The sequence below is a fragment of the Zingiber officinale genome, chromosome 8A, assembly GCF_018446385.1.
Source record: "Zingiber officinale cultivar Zhangliang chromosome 8A, Zo_v1.1, whole genome shotgun sequence".
Taxonomy (NCBI): domain Eukaryota; kingdom Viridiplantae; phylum Streptophyta; class Magnoliopsida; order Zingiberales; family Zingiberaceae; genus Zingiber; species Zingiber officinale.
In genome coordinates, this window is record NC_056000.1 from 136,770,085 (window position 1) to 136,791,917 (window position 21,833).

The 21,833-nt window shown below is 33.4% G+C and overlaps 1 protein-coding gene across 3 annotated transcripts; it reads right to left on the bottom strand.

The window, feature by feature from the left end:
- Positions 1-836: 836 nt before the first annotated feature.
- On the bottom strand, positions 837-20,161 carry LOC122010382 (mitogen-activated protein kinase 10-like). 3 transcript variants are annotated; one of them, XM_042566896.1, is made up of 10 exons: positions 19,572-20,161; positions 18,546-18,944; positions 4,482-4,609; positions 4,254-4,313; positions 3,552-3,701; positions 3,325-3,480; positions 2,949-3,160; positions 2,768-2,869; positions 1,449-1,597; positions 837-1,342 (listed from the first exon to the last, which is right to left on the bottom strand). In XM_042566896.1, exons 2-10 carry the CDS (start codon positions 18,940-18,942, stop codon positions 1,074-1,076), a joined length of 1,623 nt encoding a protein of 540 aa, XP_042422830.1. In that variant the 5' UTR covers positions 18,943-18,944; positions 19,572-20,161; the 3' UTR covers positions 837-1,073. The 3 variants fall into 3 exon arrangements, with proteins under 3 accessions (XP_042422830.1, XP_042422829.1, XP_042422831.1); XM_042566895.1 differs by having other exon boundaries at positions 18,546-18,954; XM_042566897.1 differs by lacking the exon at positions 4,254-4,313 and having other exon boundaries at positions 18,546-18,954.
- Positions 20,162-21,833: the final 1,672 nt, after the last annotated feature.

The following is a 21,833-nucleotide window of genomic DNA, read 5'->3' on the forward strand; positions in this document are numbered from 1 at the left end:
TAGAATTGATTTTGTCTAATTTCAATTTAGCTAAACTTCTCCACTAAGTATTGGTACAGTCATGCCTCGAGTGTTTGAATTTTGATTTTTGTGCAATGGGTATGAGTTAGACCTTATATGTTGATTTGATGTGTGTATTTAAATATGCAAGGACTTGTAGAATCACACATGGAACTTAAACAGCTTGTGCTCAACCAGGTTTAGTGATGATATGGATGATAATTTAGCGTGGCCAAGGTGACACACTCAATGACTTGAACGTCCGAAGAGATACAAGAAGGTTACATAAGGCAACCGAAGATCACAAGACAAAAATACCAAGGCAGTGTCGAAGCAGATCTGAAGCATGATTTAGCATGACCAAGTTATCGACTTAGTGGCTCGATGTCTATAGAGATCAAAGGGGTGAAACGTGCCCGTGTGAGTATGAGGTTCCACATGTTTTCTGATCTCCCTTAACCATGAGTAAGCTATTTATCAGCATACTCTGGCATTATTGGACTATGTTTAGAAGTTTTGCCAATGTTGTCTTCTTAATATACCATTTTCATTTGATGGACCCATGAAAAACATCTATCATAAGGATAAATAGAATTGGTGATGCCCCCACATGTATTGCAATGGTAAAACACTTAAAGGAATAAATAAGATCAAATTCAAATCTCAATAGAGACAAACTCTTTATTTTTTAACCAAAACTCTCAATAGATATGCACTAGCACTAGACGGGTAAGTTTATAGAAACATGAAACATTTTTGGGAATACTTTGTCCACTATAAGAATAAGTTCTTATTTGGCACATTAACCAGATATGAAAATAAATCAAAATTATATATAAAAACAACTAAATATGAACTCATCTATTAGACAAGTTAGTACTCAAAACGTATGTACAGCTTCATGAGGTTATTAATATTTCTCAAGAACACCTGGACAGTTGACATCGTAACGGAAATCACAAAATAGTAGTTTTATTTGCAAAATAACATAAACAGGCAAATGCCATAATTCATCCATCATATACCAAACTGTCGCTGCACAACACATTCGAATAGAGAATGCATTCTGTAAATTATGGAGGCAGTAAGTTCACGTCTACGGACATTCTGTCTTCGACTATTAAAGCTTTGGTTCCTCTTGATTGATTGAGAGGCTGTGCCAGTTTTCGCAACATAGATTGAGGTGGTCTTTGATCTGCTTCCAAGTTCCTCTCTGAGGAAGCTACATTGCCAGCGCTTCTATGGAAAGAATAGGCAAGAGGAATCCCAGGTTGATGTGAAAAGACATGGCTTGGTCCACCATCACACTGCATCGCTGGAGTTGCGGCTCTCCCAGGTTTAGCTGACATTTTGAAACCAATTTTCGAACTTCTGTCAACAAAGGGTTGCAACTGGAGCAACCTGGTTACAAGGATTAGAACATTTGAATATGAGGATTAGATTTGTACCTACTGGAACACACTGAGGCAACAGCGAAGTGCTAGCTAAATTTCTTGGCAGTTCTCCGGTACCTTCGTCGGTCGATAGCCTGCCTCTGGATAAAGACACCCTTGGTTCCTCCTTTGTGAAAACTGCAGCAGAGTGCATCACAGATGGTCTGCAAATGGAAAAGGAATAAAAAAAATGTTTCTTAAAAATGGAAAAGCAAGAGCCAAGGTATGAACCATCATCAAGTTGGTGAAGCCGTGTGATGAAAAATGGCCAAAGTTTGTTGAAAGTGAAGAATCCAATATGCAATATCAACCTATCTAGGTTAAGTTACAGTGCCAATTGTCAAAACAATTAATTAGATAACTACTAGACTACAATTAGGATTGTAAATGAATCAAACTTGTGAACAAACTTGGTGTTTGAGTTACCAAAAGTTTATTTATGTTCATTTAATATATACAACCACAACCAAGTCTTATCCCACTAGGTAGGGTCGGTTGTTCATTTAATATATACAAGATTAATTAAATAAATAAACTTGAACCACTTAGTAAACTAAAAAAAAAGACAGCACGAAACTCCCGCCAATACAGATCCCGGGGAAAAGTCTATTGTACGCAGTCTTACCTTGCTTTGCAAAAGGTTGTTTCTGAGATTCAAACCTGACTTCTAGGTCACACGGCAACAACTTTACCATTGCACCAACTTATTAAACTAAACAAACATATTTGAACAAACAAGGACATTCATCAACAAGAATCTGATCAAACTTGTAAATAGACAAACAAGCTCTCAAAACAATCAAACAAGTTTGTAATATCAAGCTCACTAACCAACCAATATGTTCAAACATATAAAAATTTCAAACAAGTTCAAATTGAGAGCTCGATAGTATCTAAATAAACCAAGCTCAAGCTTATAAAAAAGAAACCAAGCTAAGCTTGAACAACCATTTTAACGGTTTAGTTCATTTTATGGTCAACTTAGTTTAGCTCAATTACCTTATCAAACAAGTTTGAACAACGCAAAGCTTGACTTGACTTGGCTCGTTTAGAGCCCTAACTACAATTCCTCAAGGCTAGCATATAGTAAAAACACAAGTTACCTGTCAAGCTAATTCAACTAGTTTACAAGCGTGGATTAAACCCACTAGGAGCTGAAACTCAGTCATGGTCTGAAACTCAGTCATGGTTGTAAATGCTTGAGATTTGAGAGGAAAAGGCTAGAGATGCAAAAGGTCCACAAGTCTTTTTTATCTAACCTCATCAAAATACGTCTAACAATATTCCAAGACATTAATATGCATATAGAACCTAAATGTTGAATAAGCAATTACCGGGGGAGAGAAGCATGTTTCCTCTCTAAAGGAGCTGCTGATCCATTTTTACCACTATTTTCCTCAAGGTAAGAGAACTGCTTTCTGAATTGATCAAGAACACTGCACAGACAAGATGATGGATAAAGTTTTGTAATATTCTTCAGAAAACTATAGATCTGGAAAAAAATTAATTTAATACCTCGGATAAAGGAAATTTGAACTTTCAGTTCCACTAATATACTCTTTGAGAAGTTGTGGATGATACTCCAGTATTTCACGGAAAATAAGTTCCCTAATGTCTTCTTTTGATACTCTCCGTCTCTCAAACTCAAACTCCATCTTTGAAATTGGTTGAGATGAAGGCTCTCTTTCCAATTTAGACAGTCCTTTAAAATAAGGATCAGCTAGTGCCTGATAAATTTACACAGAATGTCAACTTATTAGGAGATTGTGATTTAGAATATTTAGTAAAAATAACTAACTTTTATGGTCATAATTTCATATGGCACAAGGGAAATGACATTACATAAGCAAATGCTTGTTTGACAGAAAATTGATCGTGAAACTAAACAAACCTCTTCCGCCGATGGCCTATCTTTAGGGTCAAATGCCAAAAGCTTCTCCAACAATTTAAGTGCCATAGGATCACCATTTGGAAATTTATGAGAAAAGGGAACTGGTTGTTTTCTCCTCATACTACTTAAATACTTCCTTGCCTTTTCGTTGCGCACCTGGAATCCAAAAGAATTGTCATTGTAGAATTAGCATTAATACTAACAATTCTTGAACATGATTGCAGTACCCGAGAAATGGTATCTAAGGTGGGTGTTCCCAAAAGATCAGTCATCAAATCCAGCTGGTGAACCACATTTTTACCCGGAAAAAGAGGCTTTCCAATCAAGATCTCAGCAAAAATGCAACCAATGCTCCATATATCAATAGCAGGGGTATACTGCAATACACAAACATTGTCATTACATTTTCTAGATGATAAAAAAAATACAAATGGAAGAAGTCGTTGACCATAAGCACAATCAAGTACCTGAAAGCTAAGATATGTCAGACTACAGGAGAGTACAAATGCCCTTCCTGAACAAGAATTGTGTTTCTAATTACTGAAAAACATTTAACTCTAAATATGTAAGATAGTAACACTTGAAACAGACATTGGTTGTCAATCCATTGTAAAATTAATAATTATAGGATGAAAAGTACCTCATTTTTCAACAAATTTTCTGTACTATACACACATAAAGCTTGCTTTTTTTTCTTTACATATTAAATGAACAGAAATATAAACAAAATTATTATTACATTATTTAACCAATAATCCAACAAATATATGTTCCACGTTCTAATTGAAAATGGAAACGATAAACCTGAACTTGCTATGCTAAATGTCAATAACTTTACATGATTAATATAATAACTTGCACAGGAAGTTAAATAGATTAGAAAAAAGCACTACCCTGTCAAACAAAAAGGAAAAAAAAAAAAACACTACCTTAGAATAAAATGACCCACATAGTTCTGGAGCTCTATACCATCTGGTTGCAACATAATCCTACAATAGATGATTATGAGTGAAGATTATAATTACCAAGGGAAGATTTCAATTATCCATGTAGAGAGTACAAACTCTATGATTCATACAGCAAATAATGTTATGTGAAAAGAGAGCAAGTTCTGAGAAAGAGCAATTGAATTCCAATGTTCATAATAATTGGCCTACCGTCCAGAATATAGTCGTTGGTGTATCATTGAATGCAACTCTTGCTAAACCAAAATCACATATTTTAAGCTTACAGTTCGCATTTGCCAGTATGTTCTTTGGTTTTAGATCTCGATGATAAACATTAGCTGCAATTACAAAAGCCTAGTGTTAGAAAGAACGCAAATATCTGGAATTGCAGAAAGCAGTATGTTCTTTGGTTTTAGATCTCGATGAAAGAGATGCAATTACAAAAGCCTCGTGCCAAAAAGAATGCAAATATCTGGGGTGTTCTAAAGATACATATGCACGTCATACTGTAGTAGCATTTTCAAAACAGAAAAAAAATGTAAGCATAAGCTCAATAAATCAACAATAGCAACTAAATCTTTATCCTACTAAATGGGGTCAACTATATGGATCCTCTTATATTATTGAGCTCAATCGCTTGTATCTTCATCTATATTTAAATGAATTTTATCTTATGTTTTCGTTGCTCACTAAATATTCTTTGGTCTTTCTTCCTTAATTAATGTGTGTAACATCACCTAAATAGGACATTTATTGATTACCTAAATACATGCCCATACCAAACTAAACGCGTCCAATGGAGTTTCCTAAATAGGTACAACCCCAACTTTCTCTTTAATATTCTCATTTCTAATGATGTCTATACATATGCACCTTAACATTCTCATCTCAACAACTCATATACTTGATTCATAACCCAACAATCAACTCTATATAACATAGCAAGTTTAGTAGTCATTTTGTAAATTTTCTCTTTAAATTTTAGAAGTACCTTACAATAACATAATAGTTGACGCTTTCATCTATTTCAACTATCTTATTTGTATCATACGAAAAACACCTCTATCGAGTCCTTCATCCTTTTACAAAAATGATCCTAGATACTTAAAATTCTCAATCAGAATGGCCATGTTGTAGCAATTCCACCTAGAAGGTAATGGGTTCTTCGAATCTATGCTTATTTTCAACTCCCCGAAGCATTTTGTCGCTTGCTACGCCCTTCCTCGTCTCTGGGTTCCTAGGTATCCACCATAAGTCATTCCTTGTTTGAACCAAGGTTTAAAAGCTCGATCTGTGTCAAGGTTTCGATCTCAGACCGGAACGATACAATTTCGGTATCGTGTCGTACCAATACGGTTTCGATATATATATATATATATAGCTTGGTTGTTGTATTAATGTTTTGTAACTCGATAGCATAACATTCATTTGTCAAAACTTCTAAAATAAAGATTAGCATTCATATCAACAAATATGTGTTTCATATGCTTCAGTAGATTAACACGCATGATTTCAAATCTCAAATTGATTCTAAGATAAAAAAAAATTATTATCTATAATAATTACATAAATTAACACAAAAATCATTTTATATATATATATATATATTACAAATTATTTATTTATTAATTAATTTATATTATATATAATATATAATTATAGTTTATAAATATTTTAAATAATATTATATATATTGAATTTAAATTAAATTTATTTAAAAAAATTATATATTTTTTAAATTTTTTAACAATTAATTTTTTAGAATTATTTATAAAATTTTAAAATTATTATAAAATTTCAAAATTATTTTAAATATTTTTATAAAATTTTAATCTATTTTAAATTTATAAAAATAATTTAAAGCTTGTTTTTAAAATTATTTTAAATTATCTATTTTTTTACTTTCATTTTTTATAATTTTAATAACAATAAAAAAATATAAAATTATATATTATAATTATATTAATTAATTAACAATTTTTTATAATATATAATTATAATTTATATAATAATTAATTAGAAATTAGAAATTATATATAATAAAATAGTTTTATTTAAAAGTTTTAATAAACCCTATCGCGATTTTTTGCATGTCGCCACCTCATCATAGCGCCCTTGCTGCTGCCGCCACACCGCCTCGCTGAGATAATCTTTTGCCGATGATTCCAAGTAAGTCTTTATCCCAAATTGATTCCTTTTTTCTTCCTTCCTTTTGTTGTGTGCACGTGACGCACGCGATGACGCACGCGAAATTGCTGTGTGTTGTATCGGTGTCAGCCCCGTGTCAGAACGGTAAAAATCACCGTTTCGGGCGGCACAACTCGAGATTTCATTCACTGGTTTGAACCTCGACATTATACATACAATTATCTCAAAGCAAATGGTCTCGATTAGTATTGGGGTAGTGAAAAATTGGCGAAAAAAATCAATCAAAATTGTATGATTCACAATAAAGCATCAATGAAATTTTCATCTAAAAAAGAAAATGACAAATCAATTCATTACAAAAAAGCAAATTTCTATACAATGTATTTATGGTTGAATCAAAACTCGTCATCTCATATCTTAACAATTGTCATACTACGTTAATACTCCTAAACTTAAATTCTATATATTCTATATTTACTCTAGTAAGCCTAAAAACTTTTACTTCTAATATTCCCGCCAAAATTCAAGCTTAATATTTACTTCTTCATATGTCTAGTGAGTTCATCTATAACAAATGTAAAAAAACATATGTATTTTGAATTTATCCATGATGTAACTGTATCTTTATAGAAAACGCTTTGATTAATTTGCTTGAAGTCTTCACTCTTGCTATTACATTCGCATATATATCCTTAATTATTTCAATATACGCTACACTATCATAAGTCTTTTCTAAGTCAATGAATATCATATGTAAGTCTTAGTTCTTTTTATGATTTTTTTAATCAATTGTCTAAGATGTATAGCTTCTATCATCGATCTTCCAGCACGAGGCCAAATTGACTTTTGGTATAGTCTCCTAAATCTTTTTCTACCACTATTTTTAAAAGTTTCATGGTATAGTCATTAACTTAATGCACTTGTATTTCGCATAATTTTATACATCTCTTTTGTTTTTATGCATGAGACTAAAGTACTTACCCCCTCCGTTATTAGTCATTTTCTTCATTTTCAATATGATTGAATAACTTCACAAGTCATTCAATACCCTACTTTTTTTAGGCACTTCTATACCTCTATTGAAATATCTAGAGTTGTCAGACGGGCTGACTCATGACGAGGCGGGGTGGGTCGACCCGTCATTTTGGCAAGTTGGGAAATTCTCAACTCAACCCAACTTAAGGCGAATTGCGGGTTTAGGCGGGTCAACCCACAAGACCATGAAACAATAAAAAAAATATATATCAAAGATTAAAAATTTTAAGTTTAGATTAGACGAGCGATTTAAGTATTGAAAAAGTTTAAAATTTAGATGTAGCTCTTCTTCATGAATGTTTTCATTGGAGATTGTTTAGTTCATTTATTCTTATATTGTAGGCAGGTCTAAAAATTATTGCATTTAATTTAGTAAAACAAAAGCATTTACTCTTTGGAAAACTAATTTACTAGAAAAGGGATGACAGAAGCACTTACTATTTGAAAAACTAATTTACTAGAAAAGGGATGAGATCTAAATTTTAAGTTTTGTTCTATAACATATATGGAGGGAAAAAAATAGTAGGTTTAATCAAAATCTAGTTAGAATTCCAAATGAATTTCAATTCTCCCATAAAGATTTAATCATCTAAGTAAAATGTTTTATATATAATTTAGTTAGCTAGAAAACAAGGAAAAGTATTTGGGGTGGATTAATTTATAATTGAATTGTAGTTAATATAAGTTTGGTAAATATTGTTTAACCTGGAGGCCAAAGGATTTTAGATGATTTGATAGTAATTACAATTAAGATAATTGTTGAGTTAGTTGAGGTGAAGGTGAATGAGTTGAAACTTGAAAGGGGTGGGCTGGGTCCATAAAGAGGAGAGTTGTATTCTTTCTTTACTTGTTCAAGATAAATGGAAGAAGAGGCCAAAGACTAAAAATAGATTACACCAAAACAAGATAGAAGCATTAGAGATGACTAAGCCACAGCCACAACCCATTCAATTTTTTAGTTTAGTTTTAAGTTTTAGGGAATTTTTTTTCCTCAACTCGCGGGCCAACCTAAGCCCACAGTGGGCCGACCCACATGGGTCGCAGGCCAGGCAGATCAGATCCGCCTTTAAATGGGTTGATAAAATTTAAATACAACCCGCTTAAATTATTTAACGGGGCGGAATAACCAGACGAGCCTAATCCAAATTGACAACTCTAAAAATATCATTGGATCGAATCATTTTTCTATTTTTCATCCCATTTAATGTTTGAAATTTGATTTCTTCAATAAAAATTTAAATTTTTATACTTCACTGCACTAAATTGGTTGCTTGAACAAACATTAAAAACTTGATGAAAATGCCTCTTCCATTGCTCCTTATTCCTCATCCTACACTAATACCCTATTGGATTTAACTTTAATACATCTCATTTGGGTAAGATCCCTTGTTTTCCTCTCTTGTTTGTCATTCAATAAATGTTTTTTTCCCCTCCTTTTATATCAAGCTATACAAGCATTCGAAAGCTTCAGTCTTGGCTTCACTCACTGCTTTCTTGACCTCTTTCTTGGCTATTTTATATGATTTTATTTTTTTCTGTTCTTACAAATGTACATGAACTTATAATCTATTCTTTTTTCCTTTAGTTTCTCCTACACTTCCTCATCCAAAGATTTTTTTTTATTTGGTGGTGTCCATGCTCGTGACTCTCCGAGAAGGCTCTTGACCACTATTTTTAAACTTGATCTTTCTTATCCCATGTTGTAGATGAGCTACTTTAAGGAGTAAATATTACACTCAAATCTAAGCGGAAAATACTAGAAGTAAAAGATTTTAGGTTTAGTAAAACCAGAATATATAAAATTTAAGTTTAACAATATTAAACGTAATAAGGCAATTATTAAGATAGGAAATAACAAATTGTCCATATCTGAGAGCTTTCAGTATTTACGATCATTTTTGTAAAAGGATGAAGAGATTGAAAGAAATGTCTTATATAAAATGCAAGCAAGGCAGGATGATTAAAATAAAGGAGAACGTTCGATACTTTGTTGTGATCGTAAAGTACCTCTAAAATTTTTTGGGAAGTTCTACAAAATGATGATTGTAGATGTTATATTATATGAAGCTGAATGTTGAAACTCAAACACACGAGTAGAAAATAAGTAGAGATCAGGATGTTAAGGTGGATGTGAGGACAATGAGGATAGATAAGATAAAAATAAGAATAATAGAGAGCAAGCCGGGGTTGTGAGGATTGTGGGAAAACTCTACAAGACAAATTTAAGATGGTATGAACATGTACTTAGAGAACTAATAAATATTTTAAAACTATGACAAATATTCACATTAAACAAGAAAGACCAGAGAAGACTTGGTTAGTAATAATAAAAAAAGATTTGGTTAGTAATAATAAAAAAAGATAAAATTCATTTAAATATAAATGATATAATAGGGGATAGAACTCGATGGCATAGAAGGATCCATATAATCAACCTCATCTAATGGGAAAGGCTTGGTTATTGTTTTTTGTGTTCCTACCCTCTTCTTAAAAATACTTTGTTTCGCATCCTTTAACGTTCACATCCTAGGAGCTATCCACATTTTCCTTATTATGTTTGAGGCACATATCTGACAACACTAACTTATGTTGGGCAGTTAAGTTTTACACAGGAATAACCTTACAAACTATAAATTTTTCTATCCCTCTTCCTGAACCATAAAAAAGTCAATTTATGACTTATTATTCTCACTTTCAAACATAATCAAGTCTTCTTCTCTCTTCTTGAAAACTATTAATTATTATAAGTTTATATACTATCGTAAAATTGAATATAATTTTTCATTCTACATTTATTATTTTAAAATCATGATCCTCATGCACCTATCATGTTCCTTATTTCTTCCTCTTACATGGTCATTTAGATCTATTAAAATTAATTAGTTTGTCAAAAAAAAATTTATTATCTCATATCAGTCTTCCCAAAATTTATAATTGGTGTATTTATCTAATCCTACTTAAAGCGCATATATATTAATTAATAGATTATTTTTTTACCAAAATCTTAAGAGTTATAATCCTATCTCCCTTCCCAATACTTTGTCCCTTAACGAACTATCTAAAAAATACTTATGTCATTTCTTATTTACTCTTTTGTATGTAGTATAACGATAAAGTTGTTGTCATATCACCTACCATCCACACATTCAAGTCTTGAAAATAGCCTTTTTAAAGCAAAGTTAGGTTGGAGCCGTATTGATGGGAGCTTCATGCATCAGGCTACCCGCATGTAGTATAACTTAAAACATAAATTCTCTATCATCTTTGTCTTAAAATATTAATTTTTCTCCTAATCATTAAATCTACTCCCTCCATTGTTTTGCCAATAAGCATTCCTACTTGCTATATTTTAAATCTAAGATAATTGGTATTCGTGTAATATTTATTCTAAGGAAAAAAAAACAGCTCGGTGCACGAAGCTCCCGTTATGCGTGGTCTCAGGGAAGGATCCATTGTACGCAGCCTTATCCTGCTTTTTGCAAAAGGCTGTTTCCAGGATTCGAACCCTGACCTTTTGGTCACAAAGTAGCAACTTTACCGTTGCGCAAAGGCTCCCCTTCTAATATTTATTCTAAGAATTGTTGCATATTAAACATCACTTAAATTTTCAAAAAGATGTATAGGTCTTTGTCGAGATGTTGTAGTCGCACTCTACAACGCATTCCTTCTAGGAAATAACCTAGTATTAGCGTAATAGTTTGGTAGATTTATACATAAAATTTGTTTATTTTACGTTGGCCGACAACCTAACGTAACCCTTCTTTATCCGGACTTGGAATCGAGCATGTGAAAGTTTATTCACCATGGGTGGAGTTAATATAAACAAATTTCTAAACATAAAATGGAAAAGATTCTTGATGCAACTGTGTCCAAAATTGGCAGATCTAACATTGGATTTTAATGTTTGAACAAAGGGTTTAAGTTAGATCTTTCATATATATTTGATGTGTGTTAAATTTAAATGTTTAGGCAAAGAATTTAAATTGTCTTTCATATATATTTGATATATATGTTAAATCGTACATGAACTTGGTAGGACATACATAAAGCTTGCAAAGCTCATGACTCAAGGTCAAGTGTGGATGATGACTCGAGGACAAGACAACATGCTCAATGTCTTAAAGGCCTGATGGAGTTCAGAGAATATTTCATAAGATATTTGAGGAAAAAGTTTAAGTTAGAAACATTATTCATCTCTAGTGGAAGTTTCGAAGACTCCTACCTCAAGGGAAAGCTTAAGAGTGGGAGCCTAAGTTTAGGTCTTATTTTATTTATTAATATTTCTAACTTAAATGAATTGTTAAACATAAAAAGGAGAAATCTTACCCTAAGTTGTGGGGTTTAAACTTGGATAAAGGGTTTGAGTTAGGTCTTTCATATATATTTGATATGTGTGTTAAATTGTGTATAAACTTGGCAGGACACTAATGGAGGTTATAGAGCTCGTGTCTCGACGAGGTCAAGTGTGGATGATGGCTTAGTGTAGGTGAGGAAGCACGCTCAATGGCTTGGAGATGGAGTTAGGAGAAGATTGCATGGAGTATATGAGGGACTGCAAAACGAGAAGTATTAAGGTGGTGTTGGAGCATCTCATAGAGTTTGACTTAGCATAACCAAGTAAGTTGACTTAATAGCTCAAGGTCCCTTGGATATCAGAGAAAGATGTTACGGGACATTCTAAGGACTACAAGACAATGAGCATTAAAGTGCAACATTGAAGGTAGCTGAAAAAAATCAAGATATATAGGCGAAGTGTGAAAGATGATACATAGAACGAATTTGGGTTCAGTACATTTGAGAGACGCATAACTTAGTGGGCGATGATAAAAGATAGGCTCTTATGTAAGATACAAAAGTTTGAGAGACTTGTATCCTTAAAAGAGGGTAGGTCTCAATTTTAGGCAAAGACTCGATCATTAAAATGATCATAATACTGGTGAGGTTAGTAGCTGACGTGAAAAATATTTCTTTCTAAAGCTTAGTTGAGTAAGCAGTCAATTCGATTAATTGAGTATTGTCAACCGATGTTGAAATCCGGTTAACTCAACTGATAAGTTGAATCAACTAAGGAATTAACTCAGGATTGGTGGCTTGTACATAGAATATTTTTGTTTAGAGCCTAGTTGATTGAACAGTCAACTAATTGAGGTGGTCAACTAATGTTGGATTTCAATCAACTGACGCTATAGTGAGAAAGCCAAAAGGAGTCATTACTAGCGCACTAGCACTACAACGATCAGATGAGCCAAGGGTTATAGTGGATCAGTCGACTGACTTTATGGTGGATTTCATTTGACTGATATAGTCCTTGGCCAAATGCAGGCTAATGCTATCAAAAAAATCAATCAATTGAGGATCTTGACAAAATAGCAAAACAATAAATTAGCTAAAGAAAATAGACGGCTATAAAAAAAAAGAACAAGAGTGTTTGAAGGTTAGCAAAAATACTTATTCTTTATTCACTTGAGCTCTCTCTATTGTATTTGTAGCTTTTTGAGAGTGACTCACCAATGAGTTATAGGTCATGGAGTAGGAATGAGGATTCCATACCATATTACATCACCTGGTTAATGTTGGTATGCATTGAATTACTTGATGTTTTTACTTTAACCGCTAATTATGTTTATATGATCTTGATAAAGCATTAGCAAGAGTATAAATTTTGTATTTGCAAGTTAACTGCTATTGATCCCCTAGTTGATTCCTTAACTGTCCCAACAAAGTTTAAACATCAATTTTGAAGATGTTTGTATAGACACTACATGGTTTGCTTATTTGTAAGTAAAACAAATTCAACGTTGTTGGCCATTTATGATTCAACAATTGCTTATCCCATGAAGGATTCCTAAGACACCCCTTTGTTGTATCCTTCCGTGCATAGTAGGTCATTTTAATTTGACAAATTACTACTAATGCATGCCTCCCTAGCTATCAACAGATGAGGGATCCCAAAAGCATACCCATTAGCAATTCAATTAGTGGTTCCCTAACAAAGTCATTTATAAGTCTCCTACACGAGGTAATTTTTGTTAATGATTGCTAGGTGAACTAAAGAAACTACTTTCCCCAAAGAAAAGAAGGGACTATCTTTGAATTTCTTCCCTCCTTCCTTAGGCTCACACAGGAAAGACAATCTACTTTATCTTCTTCCTTGCCATCAAGGTAAGATAGTAAAAAGTGCAAGTACCTCTCAAAGTTCATAAGAGCATCTCAAATGGGGGATATTTGCAGGGGATATTTCTCCAAATATCCCCCCTCTCAAATATCCCCTATTGGAGGGAATATTTGTTGGGTGATTAGAAATCACCGGACACAAGTTTATGCCCAGTCATCTCCCTTTTGTGGGGCCCACCAAAAGGTGGGCTATCATATTTTTTATTTTTTTTATTTTTTTTATTTTTAATTAATGTTTTTGGACGTTTTAAATGTTTTCTTAAAATTAAATGTAAGTTAATAAAATGGTTGTGGGACCTATAAATATTTAATTGGTGAGATATTTGATTGTGGAATTGGGGATATTTGAGAGTGGATATTTGATGGGTGGGACCCATAGATATTTCATTGTGAGATTTGGGATATTTGAATAGTAATATAAAAGCGGGGACTGCAAATACTTGGGAGAAATCTCCCTAACCGCTGTGGATACTCTAAGAGGGGAGAAATTCAAGATATAGGTTCCAACTTCCAGCAACCAGGGTCTAAGTAGTTAAAAACAAAGTATATTTCAAGGGAAGAAATCAATAGATAATCTTTTCTCTGTACTTCTCATCAATGGGGAACAAACAAGAGGGAAACAATCTAATTAATGCCTTCATCACCTTCAAATTTGGACAATTAATACTAAAATGTACCACACTTGTAAGGAGGGATTACGTGGACTACCTTTTCATAAGAAAATTAGTTAGTGACTCCATAAAAAATCATTTATAAATTCCTTCCGGGCTTCTAACCAAGGAGTACTACTAACCTTCTAGAGACATCAGTCAATCAACCCAACTAAGTGGCTCGGCGCTTGTCTTTACTGCTAATAGTGTACCATAATTCAATAGTAGTTTGGATTCCCCAAAAATCTACTTCTTTGTACTAACTCATCCCTAGAATGATTGTCCCCTTCAATACTAAAAAATATAATAATTATTTTGAACTATATTTAATATTAAAAGTTCTAAAGAATTCCCAAAAACCATATACATGGGCATATATGTCCATATAACCTACTTAAGTAATGGAGTAGTCTCATAGTGTCACTTGCATGCATTTGTACATTGATTCATATTGATGAATAGATATCCCAAAGAGTATCATGATGTAGCAAGTGAGTCCATTTCAACTAAAAAAAAGTAGCTTTAGAAGGGAAACTAGGGTGAGAATACAACTAATTTGCAGCTTTAGAAAGGAAATTATGCTTCAATATTGCATCAGATACCCTAGATGATCTGAAAAGTACAATCAATATCCATGAGTCTAATAGTTCACTGATACCTCATGAAATGTGATAAAAAAAACTTTGGGTTTACAACTTTTTGGTCCAAGACATCAACATTTAATTTTATTTAAAAATAAAAAATAAAAAATAAAAAATAAAAACAACAACAACAAAATAGCAAAGCAAACCATAACCCCACTCGTTTCTCCTCCATCCTCGCCTCTCAACCTTTTTCACTCGTGGTGGTGTAGCTCACCAAAGCATCACGTGTCTTCAAGAGGAAGAATGGAGAGGGGGCTACTATTAGTAGAAGAGAAAATGGAAGAGAAGAGGTAAAAGGGGAAGAGGTAGAAGAGGGTAAGAAAGTAGTCAAGCAAAGAACAAAATCGAAAGGAGCAAGAGAGACATAAGTAAAAAATGAATGAGACTGATCTGCAAGGATGAAGATGGGCAAAACATAGAGAATGAAGAACGAGAGAGTAAGAGAAAAGGCAAGGCAAGAGAAAGCAGTAGAGGAAAAAGGCACCACTTTGGCTTTAAGGTAGAGAACAATAAGGCCCAAATCTGGTGCTCAAGCAACGGGTGCTCATGTGAGTCAAGAAGCATGAGAGGTGGAGATGAAGGGAGTAGGAATTTGGTTTTCTTTTTCAAAAAAAAAAATTAAATGAAATTAAGTATTGATGATATCGAAGAACATATTACAAAGTAACTCATGGCTGCAGCACATTCAAGGGTGATGAGCATCTCAGACTTTCAATAGATCCAATGATTTGACGGTTCAAACCGATTCAATGATTCAAAAAATATCACCCCTTAATTTTAACCTTCAAAAGCGGTTACATGTTAACTATTAGTTCGGTTCACAGTTCGTTACTATTCAAGATTATTATTTATATTTTTTTAAATATATATATTTGAAAATTTATAAATATGAAAAAAAATTAGCTCAGTGCATAAAACTCCCACCAATGTGGAGTCCTAGAGAAGGGTCAAATCACATTGGGTCTATTGTACATGATCTTACCTTGCATTATAAAAAGTTATTTCTGTGACTCAAACACATATCCACAAGGTCACACGACGATAATTTTACTGTTGCTCCAAGATTTCCCTTTAAAAATTTATAAATGTCAAAAAAAAAAATTTAACTTATTTAACTTGCCTACATATCCCCTTAAGAATTAAGGGAATTAAAGCCCACGTAGTTCGTCAATACCTATAAAAAAAATTATATGCTCAATGATAGTCTTCTGTATACATATAATTTTATTGTTGAATAAATTATATTCCTTGGCAAATTATCATTGAACATATCATAAAAGTTAAATTGTCACTATAAACTCAAATAAGTTAGGTGTTGAATGAATAAAAAAATAAAATAAGGCCAATAAGCAACCTATTAAGAGAGTTAAATGGAATTAACAAATTTAATGAGTTAAAGGTGAAATAATCCCATAATAAAAATTCAAGGCAAATAGGTTGAAAATTGGCTGCTATAAATGTTCAAATAGTCCCGCATTAGAAAATTTAAAGTAAATAGGTTGTTTATATTGAATCACACCATTAAAACTATTAAAATGCTATGAATATTATTAAATGAGAGGTTCTCATTGAAAAAGTTTAAATTGGTTAAAAAATAAGGGTTTAAAAAAAAACTTGTAACCCAGCTATAAATCGGCATTTTGAATTGGTTGTTCAAGCCGCTAGTTCAATGGTTCAAAACCCATTGAAGTGGGTCAATAGATAACCTACCGGACTGTTGACCTGGTTACAGTTCTGGGTAGAGTCCGACTCATGGATACTTTCAGAGGTATTGGGAGGAACTTTTCAAGGTTAAGTACACTAACTTTTAGTTTAATACACAATGCTTCTTAATAATACACTGCCAGTATATAAATTTTATTAACTAGTAGACAAAGTGACCTGAAGAAGTATATTTCTTGATATAGAATCAATGCAGAGATACAAATATTTTATAATTTACTAGAAACAGAATAAATCAGACTTATAAAATATATGAACAAGACCTCCCATAAGGAATCTGTTTAGAGATGGCAATTTTTCCCATGGTTTCGGGCAGTGTTTGAAGTGTCGAGCCGTGCCGCCCGAAACCGTCGAAATTTACCGTTCCGGTGAGGCAGCAAAACGGGCACCGCACGCGAATAAATTTCACGTACGTCATCTGTGTGCGATCGACAATCGCGGGACGCCTCCGCGCAGCCAGAAGCGTCGCCGAGAGTATCCTGCGACGCTTCCGGCGTGGCTGGAAGCGTCGTGGGATGCCTCCGCTGGGGCCAGAAACATCACGGGATGCCTTCGCTGGCGCCAGAAACATCGTTTAGTCACGCGACGCCTCCGCAAGCGCCGGAAGTGTTGCGGACGCCTCTGCCAGCACCGGAAGCGTCGCGTGACGCCTACGCCGGCGCCGGAAGCGTCGCACGATGCCTACGCCTGCACCGAAAGCATCACACGATGCCTACGCCGACACCAAAAGCATCGCCTCCTTGCCCCGGTCGCACGATGACGCGACTGTTACTCAAAAGGAAAAACATATTTAATTAATTTAAACAATTCCCAACTGAGATGTAATATTTCAAACAGACTTTCATAAATTTTAATTAAATTATCCCTATAAAATATATAAAAAATATATTTACAATTTTAAAAAAATATTAATTGATATTATAAAAATTCACTTTTTACTATTTTAAATTTTATTTAAAAATTCTATAAAAAATCTAAAAAATTTATATTTATATTTTGATAATTTTTAAGTACTATCTTGTATTTGTTTACTATTAAATTGATATTTTGATATTTTTTACTATTTTAAATATATATTATTTAAACTAATAATTAATTAAAAACAATTCATTTATATAATTATGATGCATCAATTTTAGTTTGAGTATTAATACATCTTTAAAGAAAACTATATTTAACTATTTTTCCAAACCATATTAAGTTGTTCAGATAACTTATATAAAATCGATATATAACTTATTTTTAAATTATACTCAATAAACATATTTATCTAATAATTACTATATATAAATAAAAAAATACCGAAACTATATCGACACAGCACGAAACGATACTGAAACCGTATCGTTCCAGTCTAGGACTGAAATCTCTCCATAGGTCGAGATTTTAAACCTTGGGTTCGGGGCCCCATAGGGAAAACCCAAAACGAGCGCGAGTTCGGCGAATTTTTTCGGGTTCGAGTTTGGGGAATTTTTTCGAGTTAGGGTTCAGGTTGAGGTAGGTATGGGGATGCTATCCCCATCCCCGAACCCGCCCCGATACGACATGATGGGGTACAGGGATGAGGATTGGTACGGGGATGAGCATGGGGAAGAGGATTCCCTGATATCCTTTTATATCTATTCTCAGGGGTGGGAAGCTGGGATGGGGATGGCAATTCCGCCCCTACCCTTCTCCAATGCCATCCCTAAATCTGTAGAAGCATGATCCTAGCCAATTATTTTATCTAGCAAACCTCTTTAGAAGAACATATTGGCATTACATGATTTTTTTCCCCCTAGAAATAAACAAAGGGTACCAGCAAACAATTTAGACAAAACCATGAACACTTGTTTACCGCAAAAACATGAATGAACAGAAAAATAAAATTAGGATATGACATATTAAACAAGAGTGTTCACCTGTGTGGATATATTTTAATGCGCGAAGAAGTTGATAAAGAAAAAATTGATAGTGCTCTCTGGTTAAGTCATCATTAGCTTTTATAACTTGATGAAGATCCGACTCCATTAGTTCAAAGACAACATATATGTCTTTGAAGCCCTTTCTAGATGGAGGCAACATGATGTGTTTGATCTCAACAATGTCAGGATGACTTAGAAGCCTAAGAAGCTTAATTTCTCGAAGTATCCTAGCAGCATCAGAAATGTGCTCAAAAATATCATGTATCTTCTTGATAGCCACCTTTTCCCCAGTATGTGTGTCGATGGCAGAACATACCAGTCCATAACTGCCTTTACCTATGACTTCCTTAACCTTGTACCGACTGATATCTCCATATTCTCGGAAGAATTCCATATCTGTTGCATTCTATAGAATGAGGGATTAAAATAAAGTTATGACATTGTAAACAATATTTGAGCTCCAAAATTCCTGAAGAGATTTCAACTTATTACAACCTTAATTGAAATTAAAAAACTATTGAACAGTTAAATATCAGTAGTTATTAAATACAACTATTTATACTAGTTAAGCACTATCAAACCTGATCTAATTGCGTAGATGAATAATAGCTTCATAAGACACGACAGAGAAGAGAATGTAACATCACCATATCACATATAAGTCCAGTATAAATTTTCCAAACATCTAACATAAACGTCCAAACATGACAAAACTCCAGGACGTTTGAGTAGTATTTAAATGACTAAGCAGAGAAATCAGATATATTTACAACGACAAGGAAGGATCAAATGTTTAAAAAAAAGTTTTTTTTACCAATTGAATTAAACAACGGATATGAATGATGAAGCAAAGTATGGCAAATATGACAAAGGCGCAAAACAAAAAATCATTGTCTAAGGAACAAGACACACAAATAAAATAGATAGAGTCACTATCTGAGTTACCGAAAATCCTGCAGAATAATGAAAATACTGGGTGAACCAAAGAGAGAGGAAGAGAAGACTCGAGACGTAATTTCGTACCTTTTTACGCTGATCTTGCTGCATCTTTTACGACTTAGTTCCTTCTAGTGCTCGAATTTCTTCTCCACCACGAGATCCTTCACTTTCCCTTCCCCAGAAACTGGGCAAACTTAGTAACTTCCTTCGATTCCAACTCCGGAAAGGAGAAAAGAACCAACTCGAATCAATTGAGTAAAGCGAGAACGCGAATCAAGTTCAACCGCATTTACCCCAGCGGCACCTGCTCCGAATCACTAGCCTGCAATCCCTACGCGCCCATCTCCACTCCCCAACCAAATCCCTCATGCACCCCACTTCCTCCTTCACGGCACCCTCTTCAACCGTCCCCACACGCCTCAATTCTTCTAAAACCTAGACGACCAGCGGGAACAGGCGACAGAAAGACAAGTCCTCGCGCTCCGGCTCGGCATCGCTTAGGCCCTTGGCGACGGTCCCGATTCCAGCGCCACCGAATCAGGCCTCCCGATCAGATAGATCCCCAGGAAGAGATGGGACGACAAGGAGGCGGCGTAGGGTAAAGCAAAGCGAGGAGAGGACACCGGGTTTCTTTATCCACTTTCCTTCCCCCTTCCTCTCCGATGCGGCACTATTTTAACCGATCGGATCGCGCTGTGCCAAAAGTAGAGATAGCATGACAATCCTTCATCTACCCCAATGGCAATTACCCACAAACCACCTTTCATGTATTGGACAATTGTGGTTTGTTGTTTCGGGTAGAGTCGTTAATTCTTGCTTATTGTAAAAGGTAAGTTCTATTAAAATAATATTTGTGTTTAGAATTTAATATTTCACTTGCCCTATGCGCCATTTAACCATTTTAGGTAGAGTTTGGTATCGTATATTTTTCAAAAAGTTTTTAATCGAGTAGGATTTATAATATCTTTGTTTCAAAAGGAATTATTTATCTCACCTTTATTTCTCTCCTAATAAATTCAATCTTATCCTATCATGCTAAACGGAAGTAATCGAAAATTATATCACTAAATTTATATTATCCATAAAAACAGGTAATTCCTCCTTTAAAATGTTTTATATTTTGTTTATTCCACTTTAAAATAATTTTACTATTAGGCTACATGTTTATTATAATGGGATAGGGATTAATTTATAATTTCTTAAAAAAAAACTCCTCTCATTTTTAGTCATCGACTATAAGTTAATTCTATTATTTCTCATTTTACATAATTTTATGACGGACTATGAGAGACATCTAAAATGAGTTTAATTATTTTTTCCTACCATCTTTAACTTATAAAATAATATAATTTTAATTAAAATTTTCCTAAACCATGAAATAGTAGTTTAAAAGTTTGAAAGTGTATCTCCTCGGGGCGGTATAATGGTTGAGCTATGGAGTATTGCCACATTAGGTTCTAGGATTATGTTTGAGCATGTCTTTTATCATATCTTGGCCACTACACTCATGACTAGTAATTATTTATGATTTACTTTTTTCTTATTAATCTAGGGACGGATTGACGGAATGTTAAGATGAATAAATGAATTATTTTTTTGCCACATTCAAAGTTTGAAAGTAACTCGTTTGTAGCATAGTTGATACTCATATTATGATTTATTATATTAGAATGAGAGATTGATTCTCATGTGATTCATTCGTAAGAAAAATATTTTATCCACTTAAGATGTGGTTGTGTACCTTAATTTATCAATGGGATTGATAATACTGAACCGAATGAGCCCATCACCTTTGTTTTTTTTTTTATCAAATTCAAAGTTTCAAATAGAGTTTTAAGTCAAAGTTGCTACGCCTTTTAGAATAATATTTCTCTAAGACGGAGCAGCTTTTCATCAAAGTTGCAGTATTTTTTAGAGAATTTTTTAACAAAAAAGTATTTTGGATATTAAATATTGAGGTATGTTGTTTGAGTGGAGTATATTTGTCTTTATTAAAAAAAATTAAAAGAGCACTTAGTACTGAACATAAAAAAAATAACTTTTATTTAAAAAATATTAAAACAATTTTTTATATAAATTTTAGCCAATAATTTATCAAATGACATATTTACGTTTTAAAATTAATTAGAAGGTGCATGCTACTTAAATATTTATCAAAGGATATATTTAATATTATTTTTTTCCTATTTTACTTTTTCAATTAAATTTAATTTTTTTTTCTCTTTTTTCTTTCCTCTCCTCTCTCTCCAAATCGTATTTTTCTTTCTTCTCCTCTCTCTCTCATTACATACATGCATAAATATCATACACACATTAGATCTAATATGATTGAGACTGCGTGACCTA

Bases quoted from the DNA above. Each gene is read 5' to 3' on its own strand.
- LOC122010382 (XM_042566895.1), bottom strand. From the start codon at position 19,595: ATGCAGCAAGATCAGCGTAAAAAG. The intron at 3,481-3,551 runs GTACTGCAATCA...TTTGGATTCCAG, and splicing joins CCTTAGATACCATTTCTCGG to GTGCGCAACGAAAAGGCAAG. The intron at 1,598-2,767 runs GTAATTGCTTAT...TTCCATTTGCAG, and splicing joins AAACATGCTTCTCTCCCCCG to ACCATCTGTGATGCACTCTG.